The following is a 16,283-nucleotide window of genomic DNA, read 5'->3' as shown; positions in this document are numbered from 1 at the left end:
GTCGGCGCAGGCTTGGAGGGCCGAAGGGCCTGTTCCTGTGCTGCATTGTTCTTTGTTCTAAATCCCCCTTAATTGTTCCAATTTAATAACAAGATCCAAGTAATAACCAGAACCCCTTTTTCAAAGGTGTGACCCATCTTACGGCACTCTTACTGGTCTGAGACTTGGTATTGATACTTTTGTTTCCTTTCCAAACAACAGGTTTGAATTCCTTCTAGAAAACATTTTTTTGTTTTAAGTTATCAAGCAGTCTGGTAACAGCTTTTAAAATGAAGATACGAGAAACACTTCTTTCAACCTGTGCAGTACAAACCAGCTCCAAACTCAAAGCAAAAGTAAACTCACAGAGCCACAGCCCAGCTCCACCCACACAATGACATCACTGATGCCATGTGATAAGACAAAAACATTTCTTAAAAGGGGCACTCACATGACAGTGGGCAAAAGGTCATCGGGACTCCAGATGGGAGGGCCACGTTGTGAGGATCTTTCAGGATGTTGGAGTGGAGCTGCCAAGAGGCGTGCAGCATTCAACAAGGCCAAGGCTACGCCGTATCGCAGCAATGTTCGATTTGACGTTGTTTACCCTGCATGCCTGCAGGTGACGTAGCAATCAAATGATTACTACTTTGAAATTCTTGAAATCCGGAGGAGGTAGAGGCCTTTGTGCAGAATCATAGCCAGGGATTGTGATAAGTATGAATTATATTGGTTGGGAGATGTATGTTGGGGGGTGGGAGTGTGAAGCTGGGGGTTTTGGTGGGATGGTTTTTGGGTGTTTTGGAGCTTTGTACCTGGATTGTTACTGTGGGATTTGTGGAATGAGTGTTGTTGCTGTCCATGTATATATTTTCTTTCCTTGAACAAATAAAGTTGAATTTGGGCGTGATGGATTTTTGCCTTTTACTCTGTGTGGAGCCATCCTATTAGCTAAATAGATAGTTAACGGGAGCAGAGGGATGGGGGTCTCTGCAGTTCATACTGTAGGGTTTGTTTTTAGCATGAGCTTAGGTGTTTTGTTTTGGTTGGGGGTGTCTTTGTTTGCCTTGTTAATGACCGTGGGTCATTTCTGTGCAGCATTGATGGGGCGGGGGGGGGGGGGGGTAGTTCTCTGACGATGGCTGTAAACTTTTTTTTTGTTCTGTCTTAAGGGGGATTTGACGGCCATCTTGGGTGGGCCTGGTGTCGGCTCTCTTTGAGTAGTTGCTGGACTGCTGACTGTGTGTGTGTGTTGTACATGACCCCCTATTCGGCTGGTCATGTGGAATTAGAGAAGCTAAACGGCCCGGTAAAAAGATCTGGTGCATTTGCACACCTTAGGAGTTTGATGGCTGGTGTGGTACAGTTGCTGCAGACCCATTTGAGGATTAAATATCAGACAAAGTTGTGAAGGGCTGGTCGGGATTTGACAGTTGGTCGAGGGGTGGGGTGGGGGTTTGAGGTTTTGATTAATAAGAAATTAGCTGTTTTAGCGGCTAAGATTCTGATAGATCTGAATTGGAGGCATGTAATGGTCAGTGGGTCGTTGGTGGGTACCCCTATGGTCTTTGTCAATGTATATGTACCAAATGGGGATGATACAGATTTTTGTAATAAGTTGCTGGCTTCTCTTCCCAATCTGGACTCGTAGCAGTTAATCCTGGGAAGGGCTTTTAACTGTGTACAGGACCCCTGGCTGGATAGATCGAGGCCCAAGTCTTTTGAGTCCTTCTGGAGTGGCAAACGCACTCTTGACCTTCATGGAGCAGATGGGAGGATGGGTTGGGGTCAGATCCATTGAGATTTTTACATCCAAATGAGAAGCATTTTTCTGTTTTCTCTCAGATCGACTTCTCTGTGGTGGGTAGGCCTTGGCTTCAGGGGATGGTGGGGGGCAGGATACTCGGAAATAGAGATTTCGGGCTATGCATCTGGAGAATTTGGTTGTGGGGTTGGGCACCGCTCAGCGCCCCCCATGGAGGTTGGAAACAGCGCTGTTAGCGGATAAGGGATTCTGTGAGAGGGTTTCCTCAACCATTGGGGAGTATATTGATTTTACTTAGTGTGAGGAGATCTTGCCTTCCATATTGTGGGAGGCTCTGAAGGCGGTCATTATAGAACATACAGTGCAGAAGGAGGCCATTCAGCCCATCGGGTCTGCACGGACCCACTTAAGCCCTCACTTTCACCCTATCCCCGTAACCCAATAGCCCCTTCTAACCTTTTTGGTCACTAAGGACAATTCATCATGGCCAATCCACCTAACCTGCACGTCTTTGGACTGTGGGAGGAAACCCACACAGACAGGGAGAACGTGCAGAGTCCGCACAGACAGTGACCCAGCAGGGAACCGAACCTGGGACCCTAGCGCTGTGAAGCCACAGTGCTATCCACTTGTGCTACCGTGCTGCCCAAATTATGGGGGAGATAATCTCTTATTGGGCACATAAAGAGAAGACTAAAAGGGTGGCAAGGCAGAAGTTGCTGGATGCCATCCTAGAGGTGGATTGTCAATACTCGCCCTGACGCCGGAGATGTTGGCAAGCAGAAAGAAGCTGCAGTTGGAGTCTGGGCTGCTTGCTACATGCAGGCGGTGCATCAGCTGCGACACTCAAGGATTTAAAAAAATTAACTTAAGAAGAGGGTCAGTTGTCCGTTAGCACACCAGCTGAGGCAGCCTCTTGGGAAATAGTACAGGTAAAGGACTCGAGTGGCAGGTTGGTCTCCACCCATTGGATGCTAAAAAGGCATTTGACAGGGTGGAGTGGGGTATCGGTTCAAAATCCTGGGAAGGATTGGTTTTGGACCTAGATTTATATCTTGAATCCAGCTCCTAGATCAGGCCGCCACCTTAAGCCTTCATACGAATGCCTTGAGCTGGAATTAGAGAGCATGAGGCAGGGCTGTCCATTGTCCCAGCTACTGTTTGCCATGGCAATTAAACCTCTGGCCATAGCACTGAGGTCATTTCTGAGGTGGAGGGAGATGGAGGGGAGGGAGATGGAGGGGAGGGAGCATAGGGTGTCTCTGTACGCGGATGATTTGTTTGTGTATGTGACGGATCCTCTTTCCAGTGTAGAGGAGACAACGAAGCTGCTTCGGCGTTTTGGCTCCTTCTCGGGATATAACTTGAACCTGGGCGAAAGTGAATGGTTTCCGGTGAATCCCCAGGAACGGGAGCCGATCTCAGAAGGTTGCCTTTTTGCTTGGCCATCTTCGTTACCAAAAATTAAGTCCAGGACCCCCTCTCTCGTGTAGGTCCTTCTACATACTGGCCTAAAAAGTTTGTCTGAATGCACTTTAAGAAGTCCTCTCCCTCTAAATCTTTCACACTTTGGCTTTCCCAGTTAATATTGGGAAAGTTGAAATCTCCCACTATCACTACCCTATACTTTTACACTTCTCTGAAATTTGCCTCCATATCTGCTCTTCTATTTGTCTTGGACTGTTTGGGGGCCTATAGAACACTCCCGGCAATATGATTGCTCCTTTCTGGTTTTTAAGTTCTACCTAATGGCCTCCGTTGAAGAGCCTTCTAAGATGTCAGCACTCCCTACTGCTGTAATTGATTCCATCAAAATTGCGACCCCCCCCCTCCTCTTTTACGTCCTCCCCTATCCCACATGAAGATTCTATATCCTGGAATATTGAGCTAACAATCCTGCCCCTCACTCAACCATGTCTCAGTGACAGTAATAACATTTTCCCTTGTTTTAATTTAAGTCCTCAATTCATCTGCCTTGTTTGTCAGACTCCTCGCATTAAAATAAATGCTGTTCAATGTTGCCAAACTCTCTGGTGACTTAACTGGTCTAGACATTCTACGCCTTCCTGACTCACTTGATGTCTCCTCCAATATGGTTTTTATGGTGTAATATTGAAACGTTTTCTTCATAGAATTATTTTTCAAAAAAGGTTTGACTGAAGGTTCCCAATGGTGGAAGTGTGAAGCAAAGACCAAGTTGTGAAGGTTTGATTGCTGGATAATGACTTTTCCAGATTTTCATTCCAAGCGTCGAGAGTGACAAGTAAGTTGGGCATAGAACAGTACAGCACAGAACAGGCCCTTCGGCCCTCAATGTTGTGCCGAGCCATGATCACCCCACTCAAACCCACGTATCCACCCTATACCCGTAACCCAACAACCCCCCCTTAACCTTACTTTTATTAGGACACTACGGGCAATTTAGCCTGGCCAATCCACCTAACCTGCACATCTTTGGACTATGGGAGGAAACCGGAGCACCCGGAGGAAACCCACGCACACAGGGGGAGGACGTGCAGACTCCACACAGACAGTGACCCAGCCGGGAATCGAACCTGGGACCCTGGAGCTGTGAAGCATTTATGCTAACCACCATGCTACCCTGCTGCCCCTATTTTCTTTTTTTTTTTTAAATATAAATTTAGAGTGCCCAATTAATTTTTTTCCCCAATTAAGGGGCAATTTAACGTGATCATTTAACCTGCACATCTTTGGGTTGTGGGAGTGAGACCCACGCAGACATGGGGAGAATGTGCAAACTCCACACGGACAGTGACCTCGGGCCAGAATCGAACCTGGGTCCTCGGCACCGGGAGGCAGCAGTGGTAACCACAGCACCACCGTGCCGCCCGGGGCGTAGTTATTCTTAGAACTCTACACAGATTGTTTCCCCCAGTGGCGAATACACCGGAGTCATCCAAACAACAGTCTAATATACAAGTTTATGAGGTCCAAATGGAGACCTATGTTCTCTATATTAAAGCTACTGCTTCCTCCCTTAAACTGAGAAATGCTGAAAGTCATCTTGTATTTGTAACAACTGCCTTACTGGAATCTTAAACATTCTGAATCATTGAGCAACTATTGTATGTCATCAGATGAAACGTGCATGACAACATTTCTTGGGGTCAAGAGACTGTGGCGCTGCTATTGACGCTTTCCATCCTCAATCTACCAGTCTTTAATCCTTCCATTATATTAAAGTCTGTATCCAGTATCTGGCCCATTTCGAAATCTGCCAATTGAGTGCTCTATTCTTTGTGTCACAAGGAAATGACTGTTTCCCAAGGAATATTTTTCAAGGCAGCAGGCATTGGATTCAATCGGGTCTCCTCCTCCCAGAACTGAACACCATTTAGAACCAGGAGCGTTTGACATGAGACAGTTTAGCACAACCTGATGACCTGAACACTAATACAGGGATCCCCAAATTGAATTTCGACAATCTTTATGCAGTCTGTTCAAGTCTGTGATATAATCTGGAGGATTATAGGGACATAGGAAATAGGAGTTGGAGTGGGCCATTTGGCTCCTCAAGCCAGGTCTGACATTCAACTAGATCATAGCTGATATTCTACCTCAACGCCAATTTGCCCGCATTAGCCATATCCCTTGATATGTTTAACCACTAGAAATGTATTGATCTCTGTCTTGAGCAAGGTCAATGACTGAGCCTCCACAGCCAGTCTGGAGTTGAGAATTTCAAAGATTCACCCCCCTCAGAGTGAAGAAATACCTTCTCATTTCATCCTAAATGGTTTGTGTCCCCTGGTTTAGGTCCCCCAGGCAGGATTAACATTTGTCCTTGTTTGCTTTCTGTCATTTTTTAACAATGATTTCTAGGACTGTGACATTTCTGTCTGAATTTCTTTTAGCTTCCAACCTTCACCTTTAGGCAACTATTCTCTGCTACCAGTACTAATCCAGAAAGCCAGATTATGAAGGATAAATCTGGAGTCAATCTTTACACTTTTACATTACAAGTATAAACCTCCCAACCCAACAACCATAGCTTTAGTCTGTGTCTAGTTACAATGGGCTCAAATGAACACCCAGTTAATGTCCATGACCTACATACAAGTAAAAGTAATTGACAAGAATCGAAAACTAGGCAGCTCATAGACAGGTTATCCATGGGTACTTTTCAAAGTAGAATAATCACAACTGTATGATAGTGGGATTAAATCATAAGAATTAGAGATGCACAACCTCTCTTCATATCCAACATGCAGCTGTTTAAAGGAATTAACAATCCTCCTCCCTAAGGCTTGAATAATAGCTTGTTCAGTCCAGGACCACAAGGGAGCTGTGAATATTTAAAAAGTGTTTCACTATACAAAGAACGTCAGTTTTTTTTAATTGTTAAAAAATGACTTAAAGCAAATGCTCTGGCTAAAATCTGGTCTGAGCATCAAGGCGTAAGGCTTCTGCTGGTATGGAGGTATGTGTGCCTTCATCAAAATTGGGAGATCTAGCATTTTATGCCTCAAATATGCCAAGTGGAAAGATCTTTTAGGTTGTATTCTTCTTCTTAATTGTATCAGACTTTCATGAGGAAAAACTTTGCCTTAGTCATGACAATGCTTACTGGCTAGTTTTATGTGGTGCAACATTAAGAACAGGAGGTCCAAAGAGATTTAGAGGGCACCGTACATGCAGTGGCCAGATTGAAGAAGAAAATTCAAAAGGCTAATGGAATGTTTGCTTTTATAACAAGAGGGTTGAATATAAAAGGGAAGATGTCTTGGTACATCTGCATAAAGCCCTAGCTGGTACATATCTGAGGCACTGTGTCCAGTTCTATACATGCAGTGACCTTGGATAGGGTGAGTCGCAAGTTCACCTGAATGTTACCAGGGCTCCCATGGTTAAATCACGAGGAAAGATGGCATAAACTAGGTTTGTATTTCCCGAATACAAAAGATTACGGGTTGACGTAATTGAAATTTTACATTTTGAAAGTAAATGATTGGGTAGGTAAATGTTTCCGCCTCTGGGGGCCGGGGAAGAGTCTAGGGCAATGGGACATAATCTTAAATCGGGAGCAGGCAATTCAGGAGAGAAGTTGGTAGATGCCTGTTCATGCAAAGGGGGGGGGGGGCAGAACAACTTCCCACAAAAATGCTGCATGCTAGCTGAATAAATAACTTTTAAATTTGACAGAGATAGATTTTTCCTTGCCAAGGGATATGGAGCGTAAGCAAATGGAGTTTGGATATGAATAAACCATGATCACCATCCCTCTTGCTCCTCCGCTGTCACAAAGACTGCTTGGTTGATATTCATTTAAAGATGAGCAGATATTTTCACCAATGAAATACTGGAAAGATGGAAGCTAACTCCAGAACATCGCCACTGACTCCATCCCTCCCCTGTCAATGCTCTAAAGCTGAAACAGGTAGTTAGCAATCATAGCATCACAGCTGACCCCGAGATGGCCTCCCAACTATATAACCATATCATCATTAAGACTGTTTATTTCTACCTCTATGACACCCCCCAACTCTGCTCCTGCCTCAGTTAATCTGCTGCTAAAACCCTCATCATGCCCTCTTTAATTTTAGATTTGACTATTCCAATGCACTCTTGGCTGGCCTTGCTCATTCTACCTTCTGTAAACCTGAGGGCACCCAAAAATCTGTTTCCAGAGTCCTATTTTGCACAAAATCCTATTCACAGTTATTCCTTGTGCTCACTGGTCTACACTGGCTCCAGATTAAACAAATGTTCAATTTTAAAATTTACATTCGCGCCCTCTACCTCGAGCATCCCTGATTTTATTTGGCCTGATTCTGGTGGCCATGTCTTCAGCTGCCAAGGTCCTGATGCTGTGGGATTCCCTTCCTATGTCTCCCCACCTTTCTCCCCCCACTTTGGTGTTCGTTAGAACCTGCACTGCCGACTAACTCTGACCCAATATCTCATTATGCGGCTCAATATTAAATTTTGTTTGCTAAGTCATGTGCACCTTGAGGTGTTTTACTACATTAAGGCTGCTATATAAATGCAAGCTGCTGTTGTCATTGGTGGAACAGTTTGAGTTGTCCTGTTTCAATGTAGCCAGACACAGAATAGATCCCTCTCTTTCAACTGCCCCAATTAGGAATTGGACTGACAGTCCAACATTATTCCACATGGGACCCTCACATTAGATACAGGTGATTTTCACTTGACCAGAATGGGTGAGATTTGACCCAGAGAGGAAATGTCTTTGTATTGCACAATGCTTCAATTTATACATGTTACCAAATATAGCTCTTCTTGCTAAATATAGCTCTTGTGACTATAAGAGCAGGTCAGAGGCTCAGAACCCTGCAGCGAGTAACTCACCTCCCAACTCCCCAAAGCCTGTCCTCCATCTCCAGGGCACAAGTCAGGCGTGTGATGGGATACTCTCCACTTGCCTGGATGAGTGCAGCACCAGCAACACTCCAGAAGCTCAACAACATTCAGGACAAAGCAGCCCACTCGATTGGCACCCCATCCACAAACATCCACTCCCTCCACCACCGATGCACAGTGGCAGCAGTGTGCGCCATCTACAGAACCTCACCAAGGCTCCTGAGACAGCACCTCCCAAACCCACGACTGCTACCATCTAGAAGGCGATGGCAACAAACAAATGGGGCGCGATTCTCCCAGAGAGGGAGAAATCGTAAGGCTGGTGTCAAATCCGGGCGGGTTTGACGCCAGCCCCCCCCCCTCCCCGACCGGGAACCAATTCTGGTCCCCGGTCGGGGCTAGTACGCCGCAGCCGTGAACTCCGGCATCGCGGGCTTAATGAATTTCGTTAAGCCCACTTGCCAGAGTTTGCGCCAGCTGACGCGTCATATGACGTCAGCCGCGCATGCGCGGATTGGAAGACTCCAACCCGCGCATGCGCGGATGACGTCATCGCGCATTTGCGCGAAACCCGCGCATGCGCGGGCCGGGATGCCCCTCAGCCGCCCCGCGAAGTGATACAGCGGGGCGGCGGAGGGACAAAGAGTGTGTGGGTATCGGACCCGCTGCCCGCGATCGGTGCCCACCGATCGCGGGCCCATGGCACCCTTGGCACGGCCGTGGTACTGCCGTGCCAATCGGTGCCATGGTTTTAAAAATCGGCACTTTACGGCCGTTTTTACGAACGGCCAGACCAGGTGTGTTTGCCGTTCGTAAAAACAGCCGTAAAGGGCTTGGAACTCGGCCCATCGGCCAGCTGTGAATCGCTGCTGGCCGTAAAAAAACGGCGGCAGCGATTCGTATCGGGATTCGGGCGTGGGGGGGAGGGGGGGGGGGAATAGCGGGAGGGCGTCAGACTAGCGTGGCCGTAAAATTTTACGAGCCCCGCTATTCTCCGCACCGTCGTGAGTGCGGAGAATTGCGCCCATGGGAACACCACCACCTGCAAGTCCCCCCCCCCCCATTCCCCAAAGTACTCGTCATCCTGACTTGGAAATAGATCGCCGTTCCTTCACTGTCGCTGGGTCAATATTCCTGGAACACTCTCCCTAACAGCACTGTGGGGGTACCTACACCACATGGACTGCAGTGGTTCAAGGCAGCAGCTCACTAACCCCTTCTCAAGCGCAATTAGGGATGGACAATAAATGTTGGCCCAACCAGCGATGTCCACATTGCATAAATGAATAAAATACTGGCAGATGTCACATTCTGCTTGACAGCAAGGAAAGGAAAGAAACGTGTGCTGATGTTAGGAGATCACCAAAAGAGTAAAACAATGGGATTTAGAAAGGGCCTCAAAGGAAAGGAAGGTGAAGAGGTTGAGAAATTCAGGAATTCTTCTGCACAATAATTTATAGGTTCATTCATTTTTACGACACTGTATTCAGGTAGCAATGCTTAGGTTTCCAACCATAACTTATCATTTCATTAACGTACTGCCCTACAGTTATGGTCGGGGGAAGAGAGGGAATGGAAATGGGTGAAGAGTAAAGAAAATAAAGAAAGATAAAAAGCGAAGAACTCATGAAAGAGAAATAAAGAAACTAGCCAGCCAATCAGGCAGAAGGTGAAGGAAGATAATGAAAAACAGACCAACAAGAAGAGCCAGCCAGATTGAGAGGGGAAAAAGAGTCAGGGGGGAACAACATAAAATAACTAGGATGGGGAAGAAGGGGAGAAGTATTGAAACAGAATGGAAGAGAATAGTACGAGAGAAGGAGGCAAGCTTCAAGAATGGATGGGTAGCAGAGGAAGAAGAGTGAGATTGAATGCAGAAGAAGAGTAGAGAAATGACAAGCAAGCAGGGGAAGACCATAGTCATACTCTTCACTTATTAAAGTTGATGGAAGTGCATGCTGCTCACCTCTCCCCAAATGTAAATAAAGAATTCTGAACATTTAACACTACCTCTCTGTCATTTCCTGTCACTGAAATTCAGATTTTAAAATTGCTGGGGTAGTCGCCAATTTGTGAGGTGTGAAAAAAATGAGAGATACAATGAGCCGTGGGCAATACCCCATATCAGAGCGAAATGTCAGGATGGGTCCGGTCAAACATATTTGACTGGTGTAATGTTTGGTAAAGCCTGCAACGAAGGGGCTTCTGGACTGGACTCACCTCTGACAGCATTTCATATTGACCACGCCTTCCCAGTGCTATTGTTAGCAGATCATAGACAATGGAGGCACTCTGTAAACTGATAATGCGATCATTGTTGTGTTCTGGGATCCGGCTGAGCACAGCATCCCTGTTAGCCTGGAAAACACAACACAGCAATGTCACTGACCACACAGAACTCAAGACATTTCATTTATTTTTGACCTACCCGAGTAAAAGGTTGGAACTGGTGCCACCCTGGAAACTCAAATTTATAATCTGCCTCTCAATATTCTATTTGAAGCTCAAATCTCAGTACCAGTCAAAAACTATCACTTTTGTCCTTTCTTCGATTTCTCCCCAGTCTGCTTCCCTGCTCTTCAGAGAGATAGTGAGTTCCACTAATGCCGGCAACTCTTCTCTATTCATTTATGTGCCTCGACAGTGAGACCACTCAAACTGAGGGAAGGGCAGAGTGAATCACTCCCGAATCTGGCCGTGGTCTCACATACCAATCCTTCATTGCAAGATCTAGAATGATGGTGACCAGCAGTGCAGAACCCTGCTTTTATTTAGGGTCAAAGTCACTGAGAGCAATCACTTTGGTTCTTCACTGTCTTGGGCAAAATCAGCATCGGCCTACGAAAGAATGTGGACTCCTCTGGCACTACATTTGACACTACACCAGGTGCTACCTTTACTCAGTGAGCCATCAGTGCACCCCCCCAGGACCAACGGAGACCGAGTTTAATGAAAACAAAGGAAATACATTACATCAAGTTTCTGTGAATAGATAACTTAAAAATAAAACATAATCATGAGCAGCAGGAGAAAAACAGGGTGCAGCGCAGCTTGAGAAAACACTTGAATCAATTTGTGTGGGAGAAATACATCAGCGTTTCATAATAGGAGGGTTTCAAAATCTTGACATTTTCCTGATCAGGTTGCTGACTCTGGGGAGAGAAGTATCGACGCTGTCCATTTTTCTCTTGGCTCAGGCATTATAGAAGACCTGGGGCTAGTTAAGCTCAGTTGGCTGAACAGCTGGTTTGTGATGCAGAGCAAAGCCAACAGGGCGGGTTCAATTCCCGTGCCGGCTGAGGTTATTCAGGAAGGCCTTCTTAACCTTGCCCCTTGCCTAAGGCATTGTAATCCTCAGATTAAATCACCACCAGTCAACTCTTCCCCCTCAAAAGGAAAAGCAGTGCTATGGTCCTCTGGGATGATGCCGACTTTATAGAAGCCCAAGAGGACATAAAATCTTTGACCACATTTTCAAATTCCTGCATGCAGGCTTTTAACTCCCTGGATTATCCTCGTCTCTTTTGCCATGTGCTTCCCTCGGAGTTTAGCAATTAATTTTTTATAAAGTGAGCAGTCAGAAATTAGTTACTGGAGAATTTTGGTGGCACAGTGCCGGATAATACAAATGTCACTGTCGATCCCGCAACACCCTGCTGATGGGATGAGATGGAATAAGCTGGCAGAGGTTTATCATGTGAATCATAAACTCTGGCACAGGCCTGTTGGGCCGGATGGCCTGTTTCTGTGCTTTGGAACTTGGAACTCCAAGTTAAATATCATTCTTTCCTTGTTATAGCTGTGCAGCCCTATGTGCCTGTCAAGAGTGAATAATCAGAATTTATTAATATGCTATTTCTTCACATCAGCTCCATTTCACATGCATCAAGTTATAATTTCCGTTGGGACAATTATAATTGCATCAAATGTCACCACACTGAACTTCCTCGGTTGTCGAGCAATCACACTTACCATAGATTCACTAATGAGCAGCAGCAAAAGAGCCTCTTCTGTGTTTTCTTGAGGACAGAAAATGCTGGAATGATGAGAGGAGACAATAATACAATTAACAACTTCACTCAGCAACATCTTTTTTTTTTAAAAAAAGAGTCAAGAAAAAGCTATAATCGTAATCTGTGAACATCTTAGTGGGAGGTTAGGGTGAAAGTTTTCACAAAACAGTCAACGGGAGGAGTTCCCATTTTGTACTCTTGGTTTTGCTCCGTAAGATAATGAATTTCCTCCCCTGTGATCCGGAAAACAGGTTCCAAATCCCCCAGTCGAGGGAAAGCTTTGGTCATCCCTGGAAAAGCAAAGTGGGTGCAGGGAGAACACAAGATAGCAGCTGGAGAAAAATCTATCGACAGTAAAACAACTTTCTTCAATATAACAATAAAATTATTTCATCAATGGCATCCATAGGTTCAATTTTTGTTGAAAAATAAAAACTCCCGCTCTCGAGTATTGAAGCATTTCACGGATAACTCACCTTAAAGGTCTTCATAGTTGAGGCTGAGCAGCAAGTGTTGGCAGACTGGGGGGGGGCTACAGCCTAAAATCACAACCTCCCCAATCTACATGTGCAAATGTTCCACTAGTAACCCTCGGATCCTGATCAGCTCTCTGCAGAAAGCCACCTTCTTGAGCCACAAGACTTTACCACCCCGGCTTTGAAATCAGCTAACCTGGCTCAGTGAAATAACTAAACCTTGCAATTTCCTAAGTCTGCAAGAAATTTCCCTCTTAAATCTTGGGTCACTGTCTGTGAGGAGTCTGCACGTTCTCCCCGTGTCTGCATGGGTTTCCTCTGGGTGCACAGTCCAAAGATGTGCAGTGTAGGTGGATTGGCCATGCCAAAAAGCTGAGGTGAGGTTACTGGGTTATGGGGATAGGGTAGAGGTGCTTAAATAGGGTGCTCTTTCTAAGGGCCGGTGCAGACTCGATGGGCCAAATGGCCTCCTTCTGCACTGAAAATTCTATGAACTCTATAAGTCATGAAGGGAGCCTTCAAAAATCACATTGTTCCTGCTGGACCAGAAGGGAAACATCAGCTGGATGTCAGTTTCATTCTCATCCTGAATATGCCAGGTGCTTACGAGTTAGAGAGGATGGAAATGGCGTGACATTGGTTTTACAGAATAGCAACAGGTCATTTGTTCCAATGGTCAGAACCATTGCTTGTGCTTCCCACAAGCCTCCACCCATCTTAATTAATCTCATTTTATCAAAATATCTGTTTCCCTTCAAGTATTTATCAAGCATTCCCTTAGACGTCTCTGTGCTATTCACCTCAACTGCCCCGTGTTATAGGGAGTTACACATTCTAACCACTCTTGAGTAAAGAAAGTTTGGTTTTCCAATCGTGAGATTTGACAGACTGTCTCAGGGCCTGCATTTACTTTTGGGACGGCATAAGATAATTCAGAAGTGGAAACGGAATTTTCCAAGGTGACTTCAACGGCTTGGCAGGCAAGAACGTAAAGCTTTGGCTCTGGATAAACCCAGAAAGCAGAAACTCCAAGCTAGCAAAGGGCGACAATTCTAGGTCAGTGTTGGTGACAAGAGAACGTGCCATTTTGACATTTAATGTTGTTCAGCACCAGGAGGGAAGGAAGAACGTTCCCTTTTGCCCCGTCTTTTGCAGAAACTAGGTGTGTATTACCTGTGCAGGAAATTGAGCAGTGATCTAATTGAGATCATACGAAGAGTCGTCCAGACTTGAATTGTTAGCTCTGTTCTCTCCACAGATGCTGTCAGACGTGCTGAGATTTTCCAGCGTTTTCTGTTCATGTTTCAGATTCAGGCTTCTGCAATATTTTGCTTTTATTATAATCGGAGCTAACACCAACTTTCCAAAATTGTAATTTGAAGAAACAGAAATGATGGATTTTAACAGCCAAAAGTCCAATTTTGCATGGATCATAATTAGAGGTTAGATAGGTAAAAGAACCGGTGGTGATGGGAATTCTCCAGGAATTTGGGGATTTCTCAGGGTATAAGCTTAACTTTGGGAAAGGCGAACTGTTTGTGGTACACCCGGGGGACCAGGAGGGGAGGATTGGGAGGTTCCCACTGAAAAGGGCGGAGAGGAGCTTCAGGTACTTGGGGGTTCTGGTGGCCAGGAGCTGGGGGGCCTTGCATAAGCTAAACCTCACAAGGCTGGTGGAGCAAATGGAGGAGGAGTTTAAGAGGTGGGACATGCTGCCTCTGTCTCTGGCGGGTAGGGTGCAGTCAGTCAAGATGACAGTGCTCCCGAGGTTTCTGTTCCTGTTCCAGTGCCTCCCCATCCTTATCCCGAAGGCCTTTTTCAGGCTGGTTAACAGGAGCATTACGGGGTTTGTGTGGGCACACGGGATTCCAAAGGTGAGACGGATGTTCTTGGAGCGGGGCGGGGGGGGGGGGGGCTGGCGCTGCCCAACTTCCGTGGGTATTATTGGGCTGCCAACTCAGCGATGGTGCATAAGTGGGTAATGGACGGGGATGGGGCAGCATGGAAGAGGCTGGAGATGGCATCCTGTGTGGGTACGAGCCTGGAAGCGCATGCAACGGTGCCGCTGCCGCTCCCTCCGACAAGGTATACCACGAGCCCGGTAGTGGCAAGATTTGGCACCTCAAGATTTGGGGGCAATGGAGGCGGCACAGGGGGGAGGTGGGGGCCTCGATGGGGTCCCCGATACGGGGGAACCACCGGTTTGTTCCGGGGAGAATTGATGGCGGGTTCCTGAGTTGGCACAGGGCAGGTGTCAGGAGGCTGGGGGACCTGTTCATAGACGGGAAGTTTGCGAGCCTGGGTGAGCTGGAAGGGAAGTTCAGGCCCCCCCCGGGAACACCTTTAGGTACATGCAAGTAAGGGCGTTTGTCAGGTGGCGGGGTTCCCCCTGCTGCCGCCGCGTGGGGTCCAGAACAGGGTGCTCTCGGGGGTATGGGTTAGGGAGGATCTCGGAAGCGTATCAGGTGATGCAGGAGGTGGACGAGGCCTCGGTGGAGGAGCTGAAAGATAAATGGGAGGAGGAGCTGGGTGAGGAGATTGAGGAGGGGACGTGGGCGGATGCCCTAGAAAGGGTGAACTCCTCTACGTGTGCGAGGCGTAGCCTCATCCAGTTTAAGGTACTGCATGGGGCTCATATGACCGGGACAAGGATGAGCCGGTTTTTGGGACCGAGGACAGGTGTATTAGGTGCTCAGGGAGCCCAGCAAACCATGTCCACATGTTCTGGGCATGCCCAGCGCTGGGGTAATTTTGGAAGGGTGTAACAAGGACGGTATCGAGGGTGGCAGGATCCAAGGTCAATCCAGGCTGTGGACTCGCAATATTTGGGGTTGCAGTGGAGCCGGGAGTGCAGGAGGCGAAAGAGGCCGGTGTTCTGGCCTTTGCGTCCCTAATAGTCCCCATGCTGCCCGTCTAAACTAAAATCTTCTACACTTCCTGGGTCCGTATCCCTCTATTCCCATCCTATTCATGTATTTGTCAAGATGCCCCTTAAATGTCACTATCGTCTCTGCTTCCACCACCGAGTTCCAGGCACCCACTACCCTCTGTGTAAAAAAAACTTGCCTCGTACATCTCCTTGAAACCTTGCCTCTCGCACCTTAAACCTATGCCCCCTAGTAATTGACCCCTCTACCCTGGGGAAAAAGTCTCTGACTATTCACTCTGTCTACGCCCCTCATAATTTTGTAGACCTACTCTTTTTTGTTCCCTCTCTATGCACTCTTCAGAAATTTCAGTTTTCAGTAACTCTGATCAGAGTCTACCGCTAACCCCAAATTAGCCTATCTTCACTGATTCACATGTTCCTCCAACAATCCCAATTTAAAATTCTTGTTCCCTCTGAACCACTTGCCCTGTATCTTTGGGGACTTCCTCCAGTGTTACAACCGTTGGTTTGAAACGGGCTTCCTGCACAACCACACTTCCTTTACACTCCTCACATCAGTAAATGTGCCTTTGGTCACCTCGGCCCGCTTCTCTGGAATTTACTCCCTACAAAAACTCATGTCTCCACCTCACATTGCTTCTTTAAGGTCTTTTCAAGAAACTATTTCTCTAACTAAATTGATCATCCCTACTCTGGCTCCTTTCCCCACTCCTGTTTGAAAGAATTTGCAGTACCTATGTTGAAAGCATTACATTAATGCTAGCACGGTACGGCGTCACTGAAGCACAGTGGTTAGCACTGTTGCTTCACAGCGCCAG

At 46.6% G+C, this 16,283-nt stretch overlaps 1 protein-coding gene across 1 annotated transcript in view; it reads right to left on the bottom strand.

The window, feature by feature from the left end:
• The window catches only part of ttc7b (tetratricopeptide repeat domain 7B), a 345,224-nt gene that overhangs the window by 196,128 nt on the left and 132,813 nt on the right, over positions 1–16,283 (bottom strand). Inside the window, exons 8-9 of the mRNA XM_038790445.1 lie at positions 12,059–12,122; positions 10,307–10,444 (exon numbers count right to left, since the gene is read on the bottom strand). Coding sequence (XP_038646373.1) covers positions 10,307–10,444; positions 12,059–12,122 — 202 coding nt within the window. The remainder of the gene's footprint in view (positions 1–10,306; positions 10,445–12,058; positions 12,123–16,283) is intronic.

Source organism: Scyliorhinus canicula, chromosome 2 (genome assembly GCF_902713615.1).
Source record: "Scyliorhinus canicula chromosome 2, sScyCan1.1, whole genome shotgun sequence".
Classification (NCBI taxonomy): Eukaryota; Metazoa; Chordata; class Chondrichthyes; order Carcharhiniformes; family Scyliorhinidae; genus Scyliorhinus; species Scyliorhinus canicula.
This window is presented reverse-complemented; position numbering and strand designations above follow the sequence as displayed.